This window comes from Vigna umbellata, chromosome 1, assembly GCF_029865625.1.
Source record: "Vigna umbellata cultivar VRB3 chromosome 1, Vumbellata_1.0, whole genome shotgun sequence".
NCBI classification, from domain to species: domain Eukaryota; kingdom Viridiplantae; phylum Streptophyta; class Magnoliopsida; order Fabales; family Fabaceae; genus Vigna; species Vigna umbellata.
Window position 1 is genome coordinate 49,437,029 of NC_142165.1, and position 19,749 is coordinate 49,456,777.

The window sequence follows — 19,749 nt, forward strand, 5'->3', positions numbered from 1 at the left end:
TCTGAAACTATAGACCAAGAATCATGTTTCTAGTTTTGCCTTAAACCCATTTTCACTATCTCACAACTCATATGATGATTTTCAGTTTTAATGCTTGTTCTTACTAGTTTTTGTTGTTTCAGATATATTTTCATGACCCAATCCTTAGATTTTAGTTTAGAACTCAATTTCTACATTTCTCAAAAGTTAGGTAATGTAGTTATTTTTCCCGTCTAATTGGGAGATTAAAAAAGAAGTGATTTTTGTGATCAGTTTGACATCGGGTGAGACAACCATTATATAGAAAGAAAAAAAAAACCTATAAAACTTTTCTTTTAAAGGTTTTTTGTTACATTTCTCAGATACTCGTAATAGTAACTCTCTCATCGGTAACACTTTCAATAATATTTTTCTCTAATCACGCATATATAATATATAATGGAGATGTTAAGTAACTTAATATTTTGTTGAGATTGAAAAGTTTCTCATGGCATGCCGAATTTGTAGTTATACCTTTTGTTGATTTAGGCGCCCGTCATTTTCTAATAGTATGTGCATGAAATTGACTCTTCAAAATCAACGTATTTATATGGCCTTTCAAAGTGTTACTCAGACAAAATATTTCAACGGATTTCTCCACTAGAATTTTAGATCTGAACATTGAAACCCTTGTTTATTTTATCTTTGGTATGGCTTCTGAAACCAAGTTATGGTTAGTGGCTGTTTTCCTTTTGAGCGCAATGACCATGCAACAACATTGCGTTGTTGCTGGTAATCCCCAAGTACCTGGTTTGTTCATATTTGGAGACTCTCTGTCAGATTGTGGAAACAACAACAATCTAAAGACTGATGCTAAAGCTAATTATCCTCCTTATGGTATTGATTTCCCAAACGGCCCCACTGGAAGGTTTACCAACGGCCGTACTGCTGTTGACGTACTCAGTAATAATTCAATTCTCCACATATATATTCTTCTTTCCCAAAAATTACTATGTACTTTTGTTTCATCTTCTCACTAAATATTCAAAACCTTCTCTTAAAATATTATTGGTCACAGATATGGATACTCCTTCCCAATCTTATATATTTGTTCCAAGAAACCTATGGTTGTAACTGACGTGGTCTTTCAACTTGCATTTGTGTTATTTGTTTCTGTTTCAAAAACCTATGGTAATAACTGATGTTTTTGTTTGTATTTCTGGTGTTTCTTGTACCTTTTATTATATTTCTTGGTTGATTAAAAAGAGAAAAACACAGACATCCTTTGTCTGAAACTGGAGATGTCATCTTACACTTTGTCGTATTGGGTTGAAAGGAATGCATTGAATAGGTTAATGTGATATGTTTTGGTGTTATATATTCATTTTCGTTTTTGTTGGATCTAAAATTTTGTAACTGCAGCTGAGCTTTTGGGATTCGACGGATTTATTCCTCCCTTTGCAAATACGACTGTTTCAGACATAATGAAAGGCGTGAATTACGCATCAGCTGCATCAGGGATTCTCAACGAGACAGGCACGCATTGGGTATATATAGCTAACACTCTTTTACTTTCTCTAATTATATTTTGCATCATATGATCTTTACCTTCACTCTGCTATTTAAATCAAATCACAGCACGTGTTTATTCACTTTGATTTACTTTCTCAAGTTCTTTAAATCAAACCAGTTTCTGACATCAGTGGAAACTGTCACATATGATTTTCTTACACTTAAGTTTTGCTCGTCTGTGAAAACCTAATTTTGGTGAATTTGGTATTGCAGGGTGAGCATTTTTCGTTGAAAATGCAGGTGGAAAACCACAAAGCCATAGTTTCTAAGATCACCATGAAACTTAGGAATTCTGACAAAGCGAAAGAACACCTAAACAAGTGCTTATATTATGTTAGTATAGGCAGCAATGATTACATAAACAACTACTTCCTGCCAGAGCATTACAATTCAAGTCAAACTTTTTCAACTGACCAGTTTGCCAAGGCCCTTGTCAAAGAATATTCAAGGAATTTAATGGTATAAATATTTACCTAAAATTGTACAAATCTAACTCCATAACATAAGATTTATAATACGATGTTATCTACTTCTGTTGTTTGTTTCTATGTGTAGGAGTTGCGTTCACTTGAAGCAAGGAAGTTTGCTTTGATTGGATTACTCCCCATAGGATGCATTCCAGGAGAAATTTCTGCACGTGGAAAACCTGGATCACTATGTGTAAAAGAGGAAAATGATGCAGTAGTGACTTTCAATGAAGAGCTTAAATCATTAGTTGATCGTTTCAATAAAGAATTCCCTGATTCTAAATTTATTTTTATTGACACTGTTAAAGCGATATTAACTGGAACGACTAAAAACGTCCAAGGTAACAATCTTTTGTTCATATACCCAAAGCTATAGTAATACCAAAGGAGTCTATTGATATATTTGATAAAGCACCTGACAACATATACATACATACACGGATTTTGTATAATTTACTTAAAACTATGACTGACCCAAATGCATGTATGCAATTTCTACAATATTATAATATGTTAATGAATGGTTAAAAAATGAAATGTTTAGAGATATATTAACTTTGGTTGGTGGCAGCAGATGTTAAGGCAGGGCTTTTTGATGTTGTTTCATGCTGCAAAGTTGGGTCGAACGGGCTGTGTATCCCAAATGAGAAGCCATGCAAGAACAGAAATGTAAGGCCATTTTTTGATTCATATCATCCAAGTGATTTCGCCAACGAAGCCAATACAGCAATTGCTTATAACGATGTAAGTACCAAAGCTGCCTACCCAATGGATATCAGCCACCTTGTCAAGTTATAAAGAAAAAGTCCGAAACTTAGAGTTCAATAAAATTTAGACTTAGTTTGATTTTTAATTCTGTCATTAGTATACACACTGCCATATTTATGTCATCTTCATTTCTCTGTAATTTCATTTATAATGAAGTTACAACTTGGTCACCACCATTGTACACCAAGAACTTAATTAGTATAATGCATGGCATTTTTATTTTTCTTTATCACATGTGTTTTGTTATTTTTATTTTATTTTGTGTAATACTTTTTCTGTCATTTTCGATGTACTTGTTAATTTAAAATTGTAGAAAACAGGATACAATTTTTTAATTACACATTAGATATTATAAAATTTATTATAGTTACAAATTTTTTTATTATCACGTTTCTTTTTACTCCTTATTGCTTTAATAGATAAGGGGTGTTGTCAAATAACATTAAAAAAATCATAGTTATTTTAACAAATTACAAATATATATATATATATATATATATATATATATATATATATATATATATATATATATATATATATATATATATTCAATACTTTTCAATTTTTCTTTAACTTGGATGAATTATTTTATAGTTTTTTCATTCAATATTGAAATATATTAAATTATCTTTGATAAAAAAATATTTCTATTTAAATTAATTACTTCATACTTATATCATATTTTAGCTATTAAATCTGAATTTAGTTGCCGATCTTTAGTCACTTATAAGTAAGAGAGTGTGTTTTTGTGTCTTAGCATGTTTATAATTTATTCCATACAAAAGTCAAAACTTTTCTCGTTCTACTAAAGTAATAAAGAGTGGATATCAGTGATAATAAAAAAATGTTATAAATTTAGTCTTTATATATTTTTCTGTCAATTATTTTAATTAACATTTATAATTTGAAAATAATATACTTGTAAGTTGCAAAATGAATAAAACACCAAGTGCTGGCGATAAAAGATGTAAGATCAGTTTATTGAAGTCAGAGTATAGAATTTAAAATAAATCGAGAATGAAAATTATATTGTGAAAAAAGTTACAGATAAGTTTAAACGAACCTACTATTTATTTATTATAACTTTATTTTTATTTAATTATAAATTCTTTATAATTTCTCTAAGTTTCTTTACTATAATCGTCTATCAATATGATTGGACCTAATTTTTTGAAGAGTCCGACAAATGATAAATCAAAATAGACCTATCATAATTGGTTTTTTCTTTTTTCTCTTTTTCTTTATGTGGGATTTTTATATTTTATATGTTTAAATCAATAATGAGGAGTATGAATTTCTTATTGATATGTGAGTAAGTGGAAGAGTTGGGTGGCTGTGTTTTAAAAAGTTTGGTTTGGTTGTCTATAATGATGAGATCCTATTTTTAAAGAGACAGCATATGATAAATCAATATAGACCCATACGAAATTTGAGTTAGGTTCCCTATAATTGGTTTTATGTATCTTTTTTTTCTCATTTTTATCATATATGGGAGTTTTATACTTCATTTGCCTAATCAACTAAGGAGTATGAATTTACTATTCTTCTCTAAGTAGAAGAGTTGCGTGAGAATGTTTTTAAAAATGTGGTTTGGTTGTGTAGTATACTAAGTTTTAAATTATCAATGTGCATAGTTTGATGGGGTTAGGTCTTAAACATATATTTGTTGCAAAATATTTGTTATTGTTTGAATTCGTGGTAGATCGAGTTAATCTACAAATTTATCTATAAATACGAGTTTATATTTGTTTTATTTATTTTTTCATTTCACAACTAAATTTTTAATTATATTTTTCAATTTCTTGTTCAGGTATGGTAGTGTGATAAATTATTATTACTATTATTATTAATTATAATTATATGATAATTAGTTGTTTACTCTTACGAGAGATTTACAACAAAGAAACAAGGAGTTTCACACCAAGAAGTCAAAGAGCTACTACAACATTAGATATATATGTATACTAAATATCATGAGGTCGATAAACAAAAAATTAATTAGTTATGTATTGATATTATATTTCTAATCCAAATTTCATTATTTATACGTTGTATATCTTACTTTAATAGTTATTTTGAAATGTTTTGTTCACGTGTTCTTCTTGAGATATAGTTATACTGAGCATGCACTTTTTCTCACATTTTTTTCAAAATTACTAATTAGTATAAAATGTATTGTGATCCACAGAATTTTTTAGAATAGAATAATAAGTAAAGATACATTTAATTGTAAAATATAAAATAAAACCTTCTTATGATTTTTTTAAAAATTCATTAATCCTTCAAAATGATTTTAAATTCGTAATTGTTTTTTTTTTAAATCTTATGATTTTACGAATCTTTTAAAATCCTAGTCATAAAAAAATCAATAAAAAACCTCATTGAATTCTTGTAAGACCTTTTAAAATCTATACAACTTTTTAATTTGAAAATATATTTTGAAATCTCAATTGAATCCACCAAAAATCTTATTTTTAATTTTTAGAAATAGTTGTTTCACTTTTTCCATGCGGGTGTGGATTGTGGATAAGCATAAAAAAAACTGTTTAACGACTTAAAAACTTTTATGAAAATTAAAATGAAATATAAATTAAGTAAAACTGAAATTTGTTTATTTTTAAATTTTAATAAAGTTTGATTTTTAAATTTTAAAAATAATAAATATATAGTGTATTTAATCTATTTTTGTGAAACAATTTTTATGTGTTAAATTACATTTCTGTAACGTTTGAACTCATACCATTTAACATGTTGTAAGGCCCACACATAAACTTTTGATGTTAGTGAATCATGTGTATGTTTCTGAAAATCAAGGAAGCAAAACAATTGTGAAAATTCCAATCAAATAAACTTTCGACTATCAATTTTTGTACAAATACTACATTTTTAGTATTTTACAACTACAAATCGGAATTAAATTAAAAAAATAATTATATAATATTTTGTACTACCATAAAAATATATATATTTAATGAATAAAATATTCTCATCTCAGTTTTGACGAAGTTATTTCTTTCTAACTTGTAAGTTTTAACTTATATATGATTTATGACTTATAATCTCAACAAATAATTTTCTTGATATGGTAGACTTGTATTTCAAAGAAAGGAGTTTATGAGAAAAATATCTTGAAGAAGGTATAATTTATTCTATGTTAAAATGTTAATTTTTTTTATTGTTTGTTGCTTGTCTTTCCATTTTCTTGAATTTCTTATATTTTAATGCTATTTAGAACTATAACTAAATTTTATTAACCTTTAACCACTTTTTTTTAATATATATATATATATATATATATATATATATATATATAATCAAATTGTACATAATTATATCAATTTTAAAAACTTCCGAGAAGACTTCGCAAACCTCCTAGTCTTCGAATTCGCCACCGTGACATTCGGCAAGAAAACTGGCATACAAAATTGTTGTGCATTTAGAGAGTATGAAGCAGGCTTACAAACTGAGAACGATAGAAAAGACAGAGAAAGTAAAGAGAGCGCCTTGAGAAAATAAACTAATTGTGTTTTGATTAATGTGTTGAAAAGGTGCTAGTGCCTACCATGTTTAATAACAGAAAACAATAAACGGTTACATAAAACAGCATATAATTGATCATAAAAGGGGTGTTGATGATAAAGGTCAGAAAACCGAGCAGTAAAATGAAGAACTGAATGGTAAAAGACGAAAGCATGAATGAGACGAAAAGGTAGTGTAAATAAGGTCGACTGGTAGTATGACTGGGACTGAACGGTATTGTGTATGAGATCGACTAGTAGTATGACCGAGACTTAAGACGGAAGTATTAATGAGACCGATGACATTGACACGGTGCGGTGCCTCGACACCAAGAAGAAAGAGAAGTTAAGTTCTACTCTCGACATTATTGGAGATCTTAAAGTTGGAGTTCGAGAAAGCTTCCCAAATTGACATTGACCGGTTCAAGAAAGAAAGGTTGAAGGAGCCGGTGTCGAAGTTAAATAGGTCTTTAAGTCTATTATAGAGAGTCAAAAGAAGTTAAAGTCCTCGGTTCAAGAAAGCTTCGAAATCCAATAATTCTGATTGAATTATCAATAACAAAGATTTGAAACCCATTTGATCAAGATTTGAGTTCTTGCTTTTACCTCAAAACCCATATTTTTTTTTTTTAGATTTTCATTCTAGCACAAAAGTTTACTTTTATTGTTGTATTTTGTTGTTTACTATAACCTTCCCATTAACTTTTATGTTTCGTGCCATGTTATAGCTTTCCTTTAAATATTTGGTTTAATACATCATTTAGTCTTAGTCTTAGTTTTTGGGGTTTGGTTCAAAATGGTCCTACTTTTTTAAAAAGTTCAGTAAGACCCATATTTTATTTAAAAATGTTCAATTAAGTCCTTTTCGTGGACGCCGTTAGAAACATAAGATGCCACTATGGCCAAATCTGAGTGAGCTGTTATGTTGGATAATTACGTGGCACTGTAAAGTGAAGTGTGTGCTCTTTTATTAAAATCAAAGAAAATTCCAATCTAAAACCCTAATGTTTTAAGAACCCTAAAGTGGAAATTAGAATCAGAAACTCTAAATTGGGGATTTTTTCCTCTGACTTGGGGATTTTTCCCTCATGTTGAAGCAGAGACCACTACAAGAAATGCAGTAATTACCGAAGGATAAATACCGAAGGCTTTTTGGACCGTCGGTAATATCGATTTACCGAAGGCTTTACCGAAGGGCATGTGAGGTGGTAATTACCGAAGGATTGTGACCGTCGATAATGGCTGAGTGGAAATACCGAAGGCTTAGGACCGTCGGTATAAGCATCGACTTAATGAAATGCGAATTTGGGATTTCCCTCTCCCATTGTCCCAAATTGTTTTCGCGCAAGTCTTCCTTTCTCCCTTTACCCGAAATTTCTTTCTTCGAACACTACTCCCTTTCTTGATTCCCCAATCCATTTGAGTCCGAGAAAATTGTTTGTCCTTTGCTCCCAATCAACATTGGCTTCCTTCTTCGGTTGGTGGTGGTGAGGGGAGGCTTGGAGCTGGTTTGGTGCTGTCGCTACGAGAGGTTGGGTGGTGCGTTTCTGTCATCTTGGTTAGGGGTTTTCTTTGACGGCTATTCTACGGTAGAGGCTGAGTTTCTGCCTTTTGTGCCGCTGTGGAGGAGGCTATGTTGGAGGGAGGGTGTGGACAATCCCTGCGGTGGAGGTTTTGTGTTGCCTTACTTCCCCTGCCGTCAAGGTAAGTAGGTTTCTTATTGAACCTGCATGTGTTGAGCCCTTATTCTTCGTAAGAGGGTGTTTGATAATTACTATTTGTTGGTGTTACGTTTTGGTAATGTAACTTGTCCATTATTGTACAAGGTCTGAGTGACAGAAGGTGTGGAAGGTTCCAACACAGTAGGTTAAAGCTGGTTGCAAAAGGGCTGCACTCAAGTGTCCAACAGTTATCATTTACAGGTAGGTAAAGTTCATTCTGTTATGTTTGGCATGCTCATTGTGTTCTGTTAATTGCCTTATGAACTGAGAGCCAATCATAATTGAATTTGGATTGTAAAGTTTGCAATTTGAGCATGTATGAGTTGTCTATTTTGATGATAGCCTTGATGGGAAATAAATTGTGCACTTTGAGCATAGAAACTGTAGTTGATGCTGTTTTAGTTTGTTGTTGATTGATCTATCTAAAATACTATAGCCTTGATGGGAATGAGCCTTTTTCCCTAAACCTAAACTTCAAATAACTCACAAAACTGAATAACACTACACAATGAGCATATAGTAGGAGAGGTTACTTGTTAAGTAACCCTACCATTCAACCTTTCCAAAATAACTTTCTGTCAAAGTTATTCACTGTTTCCCCCTGAAATTGGCTTCCATAATAGTCCCACATCTGAAATAAGGAAAGAGTGAGTAGAGGAACTGCCCATTATTGCAATATAGATGTCGTGATTGCACCAGCTCAATGATAGAAGTGAATGTTAATGAGCCTATTTGGAAGTAGAAGCCCACCCTATAAATATGGTAACCTCAATTAAATTCATACACACAGATCTTGCCTTCTATCTCTCTCATTCTTCTCTCTTGTGTGCTCTTTGTTGCATATTGATCTTATCTATAACCTCTAGACCTTCTTCCCCACTCTTCCACCCCAAATGGCCTCTTTGAAGAAGACTATCACAACACCCATCCAAAAAGCTTGCACTTTTTTCAACCACCAGTTGCCAAGGAATCAAATTAAGTCTCAACTGGATCTGTGTTCAACCTTTTCCATAATATACATAATTCTTTCCTTACTTTCTATCTTTTGCTATAATTGTCATTCTCATTCTTCTTTGTTTGTGACATTTGTAGCTTTATTTTTTCAGTTTCAGTTTTGTCTTAGTCATGTGCACTTGTTGATTATTACTAATGTGTTCAACTATGGTTAGTTCGGTTTGTGTGAGTTTAAGGTGCTAGAAAAGTTATATATCTACCAACAAAAGCAATGAGAACTTGTTCTAGCCTTGGTGATACAAGCTGAAGCACTCGTTTTCAACTCTGATTTCATTTTTGTTTTAATGCTGTTGTAGAATTTATATTCTGGTTTCAAATTGTTAAATCTGTTGTAGCTTAGTTTAGTACAGCTACACATTCTTGAGTCAATTAAATTGTTGTCCAACCTTTGCTTGTTTTGAAATCTGATTTTGGTGTTATAATGGTGTAATTTGCTGCATAAATTGGCTATGGCAGGGTTGATTTTCGAATTTTGCTGTTTTTATGGTATTGGAAAGCTTGAACAAGCTTAAATTGGTGTTCTAAAGTTGATAGTACTGTTGAATTGGTCATATGTTAGCTTATATGCAGATTTGGTCTTTACACCATCACTTTTTGAGTTAAAATGGAAGTGGAGTGGTGATTGTGTGTTTTGTTAAACTGCAATGTTTATCATGTTGGTATTCAAAAGTGTGCTTTCTAACCCAAAAATGAGTGGCAGTGTCTGTTCTTATTTAAAAGTTGCTTTTTCCCTCACTTTCTTCATTTGCGTATTGTGTTTTTCTGATTTGATTTCGTGTTTGAGTGGATAATTGTTTTCGTTCACTGTTCCTTAAGTGCTTCTTCATCATTTTAATCGGTGCATTTCCATTGTTTGAGTTCAACTCAACCCTTATTTTTCATTTTGCAGTTATGTCACGGTCATGTCCTGTTGTGAAGTTGTTTTAACTCTGTCATCATGTATTTGATTCTGTTCTACCTTTCATTTTCGTTTTAAGTGTGTCCTGAGCAGTTGCTAGCTCTATGTTGATCATATAAAGCAATGGCATCATGTCCATCTTTGATCATTTGAGCCAATTAGCATTGCAAATATTGATTCCAGTAGCAAAATCTGCATAAAACATTATTTCTGGATTAATTTGATATCATGTGGTTTTCATCCAGATTTGATGGTTTTCAAGTTTTCTCCAAGTTTGCCTAGTGATTTCAACTGTGTTTAAAGTAATTCCAACTCATATTCATCACATAATAGTAGAATTAGTGGTTGAGTTCATCACAATCTGGTTTCAAATTCTGCATTAAAATATAATTCTCGGTTCATATTGTGCAAATAGTTTGTGACCAGATTTTGTGTCTCTAAATCTTGGTGCAAGTTTGTTTGAAGTTTCTAAACATGTTTCAAGTTGTACAAACTCAGATTAACGACTGATTTGTCAAAAGCATAATTGAGTTGATTCAAAATTCTGTAAACCAGTGCTGTCACAGTTTTTCCCATGCTTTTTGAACCGTGCTTATAGTCTTTGTTTGGTATTAGGTGCTTCAATTTTGCTAGCTGTTTATATGTAGTTAGATGTAGTGTTTTTAGGCATTATTTGAGTCTTTAATTGAGCTATCCAACTTTGAATCCACTGCTTTCTTAATTCTGCAACAATTTTAGTTCATTTTTCTGCACTTTTAGCAACTGCAACCGTGTTTTGGTGACTCTGCCTATTTCAGAGCAGTTTAAACATTTGTGCAAGTGTATTTCACCATTTGAAACTTGTTTCAACTGTTGCCTTGGTCCATTTTCATTAAATCTGCAAAATCATAGTTTGACTTCCCATTTTTGTTTGAAATTTGGAACTCAACAAGTGATAGTGTGATTCAGTAGATTTTGGCACAGTTTGGTTGTTTCTATGCATATATTTGGTGCATCAAAGTTCATCTTTACTGTTCTTTTGGTTACTTTTGCATCATTTCACCAAATTACATCTTCCTACCGTAGCATTGTTTCAATATAGGAAGTGGACATTGGCTACATCTTACTTTATGCATGGGCCCTTATGGCCTTATTTTGGAGTGATTGTTGCATTTTATCTGTTTCTACCTCTGGCATTAGAGGTTGCTTTCACTCTCTCTTGCATGCTTCTCTATACACTTTTGCCTTAAATTTTTTGTTCGTTATATTCTCCAAACACTACACATGTTACTTCTTGTCCAAACCAAGCCTAGAGGTTTGTGACATCTGTGTATGGAGAAGCATTTATTTTCTCATTGGGTTTTGTACTTGGGTGATAGAAGCATAGAATATGCTCATAAGTTAGCTATATTTAGGAGATGGTTGTAATGAGAAGTGAGGAAGAAGTGATATAGAGAGTCTCACGCTCAGGCGCGACAAAGGGGGCGCCGGGCGCGACTTTACAGAGAGTCTCACGCCCAGGCGCGACAAAGGGGGCGCCGGGCGCGACTTTACAGAGAGTCTCACATTCTGCAGCAGCCCGGCGCCCTGTTTTTTTTTTCGCCCTTCGGAAATTACCGAAGGCTTTTGCCCTTCGGTAATTACCGAGGGCCAAAAGCCTTCGGTAATTACCGAAGGCTTCTGGCCCTCGGTAATTACCGAAGGGCAAAAGCCCTCGGTAAATGTTAGCGACAAGGGATTTACCGAGGGCTCTTTGGCCGTCGATAAGCCTTCGGTAATTACCTTCTACCGACGGTTTTTGGCTGTTTCCGAGGGCTTCTGGCCTTCGGTAATGCCCTTCTTTTTTGTAGTGGACTCTGTTTTGGTTTGGTTTTCTGCTCAAAGAGATAGACATGCAGTGAGTTTTATAATGTGACAAAGATTAAGATGAAACACCCAAATAGTTTCCAGTACTGTTACTCTTGTTGATGAACATTGTGGACCCACCAAGAAATTTCTTAATATTGTGTGGAAAATGAGCTTGCTTTTTAGTAGGCTGACCAAAAACCATCTTTGTCTGTAAACAATACTGTTATGTTTTTAACGGCATCCACGAAAAGGACCGTTGTCTGTAAACAGTACCGTTATGTTACGAAAAGGACCGAATTAACATTTTTAAACAAAATATGGGGCTTTACTTAACTTTTTCAAAAGGTAGGACCATTTTGAACCAAACCCGCAAAAATAGGAACCAAATGATATATTAAACCTAAATATTTTTAATTTTATGTAATTTTTAAATAAGTTTTATTATTAAATTTTATGCGATTTTATTACTATTATTATTTTAAATAATTTTATCTATTCATATATATTATTATTATTATTATTTTAAATACTAATAAGTAAGAATCATGTATAAATTTAATAATAAAAATTATTTAAAAAAATTTTACATCTATTTTTATATTACAGGCATTAAAATATTATTTTAGCATATAAAATATTATAAGAAAAATATATTATCAAAATAAATACATCAAACTAAAAAAATATGATTATATAAAAATTTAGAAAACTTTAAAATGTAAAAAAAAAAAATCCATTAATCGAATTCTTAAAAGAAACAAAATAAAAAGATATGTTTACATTTAAGAAAACAAAAATAATTGAAAAGAAAGAAGAACAATTGCATGTAAAAGACCTTGAAATCATAGTAAGTGAAATGTGAAAAAGATATATAAGAAAGACTATTTGAATGGAAAATTAACAAAAGTTGACAAATATGCCATGGTTCAATCTCTGTATTCAGAGTATCAGTATACACACTAACAGTCCATAGAACCTTTCACATGGTTATAGTAGGGTACCTTATTAAAGTCTACAAAGTCACAACATATTAGGGGAATACTTAAATGAATTTCACCTCTTCAGTTCTGCATATTCCCTAGGCATCACCATTCCTACATATCATACTGAATAACAATACTAAATCTTAGTCTTTATCCTTCTCAACCTTAAACTCTTCAACTGCACAAGATAAAGGAACAGTAATTAGATTTAGGGTTTTCATTTCTTGTATATTTGGACCTGATATAAGACTGTGTAAAGCTATCAGATTTATTATTTTGAGTATGTTTGGATAAATATTTTTGAGAGTTTTTTTATAAACCATATGTGATTTATGAAAAGGTTATATAGTGAATCATGTTGGTATTGCAAGAGAGAAAGCTTACACAAATTGGAGGGACATGTGGTCTTGTCCAGCATACTGGTTATTATTGGGTTGTAATCCAGTGACTTGGAAGAAGCCACGAGAATCAAACTGAGATTGCATTGATTCGTAGCTTGTGCTTCCAGACAACACGTTAACATTATGCTCACTCCTTTCCCTTTCTGCCATCTACACTCTCAAACCAAAAAATAATCACAAACACATTATATTTTCACTATACTAAATATTCTATTAAAATGTAATGCAAAATAATACAGAAACACCTAATATATAAGTATTAAACTTTAATACAATTTTTAGAACAACATAGAAAAACATAAGATAGGAGGAAAAATCTATAATATAACATTTTATAAAATAATCGTGTGAATGAAATGAGGTCTATAAATATTCATGTATACTACTGTTAATGGTCAAGAACAGATTAAGTTTTGGGCTGACAGACAGATATTCTTTTTCTAACATTGTTAGTGTTTCTAATATTGAAAAAAATACCAACTTTATATTATTGCAGATCAAGTTTAGAATGATAATTGTTAGTGTTTGCTTAGTACTATAAAAAATATTCCTAGAAGTGAAGATCTGCAAAATTTTATTACTTCTTATTAGTAGGATATTCCTAACAAGGCTTGAAAGCATGTAGGTTTTTAACACAAAAAGGTTGCATGTGTTTTTGTCATTCTGATATTGCTTCTGTATCTCGGAGGGATTTGATGTGGGATAAATTTAAGTTTTTGCATAATAAACTAGTACGTGATATTGATTTTCAAAAAAGAGAAATTACTTAAATAAAATTATAATATTGTTACACTAGAGTGTTTCTTTATAACCCTTGATCCCCAAAACAGTCTCTAGCTTCTTAATTTAGGAAACTGAGTACAAAGAGAAGTAACAATATTTTTTTTCTTCTGAAACTAAATTTGCTAACAAGCCCCTAATACCACTTATTACATGGTATCTTCTGAGGTAGTTGTGGAGAGTTCATTTGGAATTTCTCTTCCTAATAAGTGTTGATAAACCATTTTGGTATACATGAATAATTTTTCTTAAAAAAACCATAAGAAAGAGTAAAAATTAACCATAGAGTGCCATGTGACAAACCTTTGCTCTAAGAAGCTGGTTGTTATTGTGCAAGTCTGTCTCCTGTAACGCACATTTTAGTTAACTTATATGCTTTGAAATCCATTATAGAAGAAATTTTGTACCCCCTCCCAAAAAAAATAAATTACAGGCACGTATATATGAATTTGAACAATTAAGGAACAACAGGAATAGAAGGAAAAAATAGTGTCAGCCAAACTTTCATTACAGAAATTGTCCAAACTGCAATCCAAAACCTAAAAATAATCACATAGAAATGACAGACATAAATTCAACAGTGGTCAAAGATTACTGCTGTACGTACGAACTTCTAGTTCATATGATATAATAACGTTATTTCTATATTAATGTGTTTTATGAATGTTCAAAGTTCATAGCCTATTCCACAAAGGACTAGTTTAGGAAACCTCCAAAATTGACCAAATTGAAAGGAAACTGACAAATAAACAGATGCAAAACATCTGAAAAGACCCAATAATTCAGATATTTGTGAAACCTATCTGAGGTGACTGGGCTAAACCTATACATTATAATCACACACTCAGTTTTAATGTGGAGGCAATTAGAATGAAATCACAAACTAATATAGTATTCACCTTTCAAAACCAATGACATATTGCAGAAAAAGACAAATAATGCAAAAAAATGACCTTAAAAATTTGAAGAGTAAGGAAAACATTTACCCTCTTTTGCATGTACTCAATTTCTGCAAATAGCAGCTCATTCTGACGTACGTGTTTGGAAAGTATCACAAAAAAGAAAAGAAGACAAAATTAGAACACCACACTAACAAGCTAAATATAGATTATATTTTATTCTTTAAAAGGATGTATAGAAAGAAACTTCTTGTTACAGAAATACCTTCTTTGATCGAATTCTGCTAATTCCTTTTTCTAATTTAGTCTCTAGGTTTTTGAGATCCTTGGCATCCATATCGCTCAAAGCCTCACCCATCATTTGCCTGCAATTCAAAACATTATTACCATATTTGAACAACACTAATTGTAAATAAAATATTCATTAAAATACTTAAGATATGTTCATATTGTTTTATAGCAGTGAAACTTTTCTAGTATCCTAATCTTAATACATAATGAATATCCAACTTGCCTATTGTGATTCTGCAGATTGCTGATTTGAACTCGCAGTTTGGCAGCTTCTTGCTGGTAAAACTGAAATTATGAAATAATGGTTAGAAAAGTTAGTTTACTCATTTCAATTTCATTCAAAAAAAAAATTCTGCAAGATGTTTGATGTTTATGCTTCGATAATTAGGTTCAAATAAAGCTGAGGGATTTAGTTTATAGCTGTCTTGAAAAAGTTTATAGCAGGAATTAATAATACCTGAGCATTAGCCTCAGAAGCAGATCCACCATTAGATGAATCTGAACTTGCTTTCTTGTATCTCTCAATTGAAGCTTTGACACTATGATAACAATAAGAACACTTACAATTTATATGAAAATGCCATCTAATGAACAAAAGGGTTGTCATCATAGCAATAAGATCACTTACAATTTAATATTCTGCAAGATTATGACCTCGTTATGAAAAACAAAAATCTTATATACATTCACAAACTTTCATGTTACAAGATTATAAATGTACACGTATGTTTCTTACTTTGTGCACACATAAAAGAACAGAAAAGGGAAAAGGAAAAGTGTGTTGGATCAGTTGGAGATTAACCATAGAGTTTGGCAATGGATGAATGTCAAATCATCCAACTGGTTCAGTCGACTGAACCTTGAAGGCAACAAAAAGCAAAATCAGATTATCTATTTCTCAGAAATCTCCATGTCAAAGTCTGATTGGATGTGATAAAAATAAAATCTTAAAATAACAAGAAACAGAAGCTTTCCAGTTTTCAATGAACTGATGATACCTTAATATCCTCGAGCCATGATTGGGTGCTGCTGCCACGGTGGCACAGGTTCCCACAATATGATTGGTTCAACCACTTCTAGACATAGTTTTTCTCTGCAACTTAAAGGAAACCCATCTCACAGTGGATAATGCTCTCAGCCACACCCCATTGCCCACCTCGATTCTAACCTTCTAATTTGTTTTCCCATGTTAGCATTAAGAATATTTTCCAATCATGGATACTCCTTGATGTATACACAAAACAGTGAAATTCGTTTTATCTCTATTAAAAAAATCCATTTTTTTCATTTGACCCACGATATAGCTAAAGAACACAACTCTACGAATTTAAAAAAACTTTAGTAATAACCATGTAATTTTTGGTGCTAGCTTTTAAAGTCATATGGTACAGTGTGTCATGTTATAAAGTATGAATTTTCTTTTCTCAGTTTTTTCTGTGTGAAAGTGTGTGTCCATCACAGCCGTTCATTTCAGCTACTGCAATTATCAGGAAGCAGGAGCAGTAATTGTACGCTTCAAATTGCATGGAAGAAGCCAAAATGCTCAGAAGTCTCTCATTGGCTATCTCAAATTGTCGTACGTTGTCTCTGCCCCCATTTACCTCACTTACACACTCTCTCTCATTAAGCCAAGAAAACCCTTCTCTTTCTTTTTCTTTCTCAGTCTACAACTTTCACAAATATGCAAGTGTAAGATCTTGAGCAAATGCAAAGGCTCCAACAGCTACCAGTGAAATTATGACGAGCCAGTTCGGACGCTCATTGTTTCATCACTCTCTTCAATTGTCTTTTGCTGTTTCAAAGCTATGTAAAAGAATTTTTACTCTAGGCTGAGGAGAGAGTTTCCCAGTTGTAGAAGATCCAACTTTAGGGTTATCAGATGCACGAGTTAAAGAGATACCAATTCCAACTTCCAAGTATGACTTAGTTAAAACCTTCTGTCAAAAGTCGAGAACTGAAAAATCCCGTGTGACGTGTCCAAAGATTCTTTCTACAAAGACAAACAAATCCTACTCTACCCCCTCCTTATTCCTTCAAAAGCCCTAACCATAGTTACCAAAACTTCATTTCCTAAAACAAATCAGAGAGAAATAAATGTTGTGCGATTAAATTTGACTGTTTTCACGTTTTTGTCACGCTGAGATGCGAAAAAAGCTTCTTTGTTTCTTTTCCCTTCCCCTATGCTTAGTTACGCTAAACTATGTTTCGGTCAGCAATAAAACCCTAATTTCTAGGGTTACTTTTAACCCAGACTGAGATCTTGCAAGGGGTGTCAAATCCCAATGTTTCAGTGAAGATTCTGTTGTAATGGGTTGAAAAATAGCTATTTTAATTTATATTTACTCGCTTATTTATTTCAGTTTAAGTCTTTGAGTCGTTGATAATTAATTTGTTGAGACTGTAATTTGATATTTTCTTTTTGTTTATTGTTAAGAAAGTGGCAAGGTGTTTGGACTGAGGCTAATGGAAACATGACAACTTTAGCTGTTAGATGGGTAAAGAAAGAGAGAGAGAAAGGAGGAGTGGAAGTGATAGAAGGAGAAAAAGGAAACGAAAAGTTCAAGAGGACTAGTTTTAGGGATTGGCTGATATCACAGACCTTCATAGCATCCCCAAATCCTTTCCTCTTGCAACAAGTTAACAACCATAGTGCTTCTATATCAATCTATTACACCAGATCTGTGTGCCCACCAAATCAAGAACTGGGAATATAAGTGTCATAACAGAAAAAAAAAATAGAGAAGGAGAATGAGCTTAAAAGCTCATAGAAGGAAAAAGGCCAAAATAAACAAAGACAAGTGAACCTTGGTTACAGAAATCAACCAGACGAAGAATAAAAGAAGAAAAATTAACTCTACCCTAGCTTCTTCATCACAAAATGCTTCATAAGATTGTTTAGCAAAGGCAAAATTATAAATTTAACATTCCCAAACGAAGCAGCAAAAACTGAAGGAAAAAAATTGGTAAGAACATAAATAAAGCTTGAAATAGCCCAAGGTATGAATTAATGAAGAGATGGAAAACAAAGAAGAAGCAAAACCTGTTATTAGCATATTCATACAGGCGGCCACGGTTTGAAAAGACTATCAGAGCAACCTCTGCATCACAAAGCACAGATAACTCATATGCCTTCTTGAGCAAGCCATTTCTGCGCTTGCAGAAGGTAACTTGTCGACTGGTGGTGTTCTCAATCCTCTTGATCTCAATCTTCCCCCTTCCCATCTTTCTCTCGGGAGAAACCGATGACATGGATTGGTTTGGAAAAGCCATGACTGGAAGCTGAATCAAGTAAAACATCAACTTATTGATTGTCCTCACAAAAAAGACAACCTTCAGAAAAAACTAAGTAAACTTTGATCTTTTTCAGCTATTTGTGTGTGGTTAGGAAGAATCTAAAGTGTAAAAACAAGAAATGGAAGCACCCCTAAAGGCCTCAACCCAACTTTTAAATCATTAGCTATATATATGTACATATTTAGCTTCAAACTTTCCTTTGCTTGTAATGATAACAGTTCACAATCTAGCTATAGTTGTGTTGCCAAATCTTGGTATCAAGGGAAAATATGTTTGATTGACCCCAAAAAAGTGGTGAATCACTGAGAAGGGATTTTAGGTGATGTTTGAGTATTTTGCTCACTAACCTGGTGAGGAAACAAAATGGAGAAGTTATATTCAGGACAGGGGAGCAGGTTCAAGCCCTTAGCAGCATGGTGTCTGTGTGTGTGTGTATTTCTCTCTTTTTTCCACTTAGCAGATCAAGCAGGAGATATCAGAAAATGAGAGCAAGTTGGCCAAAGATGGGTATTTATAAAGTGAAAAACAAGATTTCTTTTATAATATAATGGTTTATGCATATGAAACAAAGTGTGTATACACTCACACAAAAATCTGCATCTGTATGTATATGTTTTATTAACTTTTTTTTTTTTTCTAATTCGTTGAATCACTTGAGGTGAATGAAATTAACTTTAACTTAACAATATTTTTCACTTTTAAAAAACTGATTCACGAGTGAGGGAAGTAGTAGGGCATGAGAGAGAGGGTGTGGTGGAAAGGATTATTAATGGGGTGAAAGGGACGTGGAGCGAAGTTGCAAACATAGCACAAGAGATATTTCATGATATGATTCATTGATTCAGTCAGTGGAAACTCTTTTACATATTGGTGTGAGGTTTTAAATTTTTGCAGTGAAAAATGTGAACAAGTATGACTCAAAGTGCTTCATGCTGCAACTGTAACTGTTGCAAAATTTCTTATAGTCTTAGAGACTGTCTATCAGTAATGAGTATTTTGTGTTATCTATAGCATAATAACATTGGTTTTTACATATAATTCAGTTTAAATTTTAAAAAAAAAACTATGAAGTAAAAGATATATATTGAAAAATCATTGTAAAAAAAAGGTCTACAAAGAAATTTATTAAGAATACAACAGTCTTGTACAATATACATGATGTTTTGCGTGTACCATTTAATTTTGTATATGTTGTGAATTGATTAGTGTCTTAATTTATAATGTACTCTAAGAGTGGAATGAACTGATTAAACTTTTGATATCGTTGTTAGTCTGAGTTAAATTAAGTAAATTGCTAAAGTTTTATGAATAAAAAATTATATATAGAAAGTCCAATCAAATTCTAACATATCAACATT

At 32.2% G+C, this 19,749-nt stretch overlaps 2 protein-coding genes across 4 annotated transcripts; one reads left to right on the forward strand and one right to left on the reverse strand.

Moving 5' to 3' along the window:
- The first annotated feature begins 625 nt into the window (after window positions 1-625).
- LOC148205605 (GDSL esterase/lipase At1g29670-like) lies at window positions 626-2,926 on the forward strand. The gene is made up of 5 exons (XM_088111461.1): window positions 626-921; window positions 1,381-1,505; window positions 1,744-1,989; window positions 2,086-2,338; window positions 2,572-2,926. Exons 1-5 carry the CDS (start codon window positions 669-671, stop codon window positions 2,793-2,795), a joined length of 1,101 nt encoding a protein of 366 aa, XP_087967587.1. The 5' UTR covers window positions 626-668; the 3' UTR covers window positions 2,796-2,926.
- A 9,687-nt stretch (window positions 2,927-12,613) lies between these two features.
- Window positions 12,614-18,897, reverse strand: LOC148205606 (floral homeotic protein AGAMOUS-like). Of its 3 annotated transcripts, XM_088103593.1 has the most exons (9): window positions 18,739-18,897; window positions 18,138-18,376; window positions 15,555-15,636; window positions 15,321-15,382; window positions 15,072-15,171; window positions 14,894-14,935; window positions 14,211-14,252; window positions 13,111-13,277; window positions 12,614-12,904 (listed from the first exon to the last, which is right to left on the reverse strand). In XM_088103593.1, the coding sequence occupies exons 2-9, from the start codon at window positions 18,365-18,367 to the stop codon at window positions 12,901-12,903; spliced, it is 729 nt and encodes a 242-aa protein (XP_087959719.1). In that variant the 5' UTR covers window positions 18,368-18,376; window positions 18,739-18,897; the 3' UTR covers window positions 12,614-12,900. The 3 variants fall into 3 exon arrangements, with proteins under 3 accessions (XP_087959719.1, XP_087959721.1, XP_087959720.1); XM_088103595.1 differs by lacking the exon at window positions 14,211-14,252; XM_088103594.1 differs by lacking the exon at window positions 12,614-12,904 and having other exon boundaries at window positions 13,107-13,277.
- Between the last annotated feature and the right edge of the window lie 852 nt (window positions 18,898-19,749).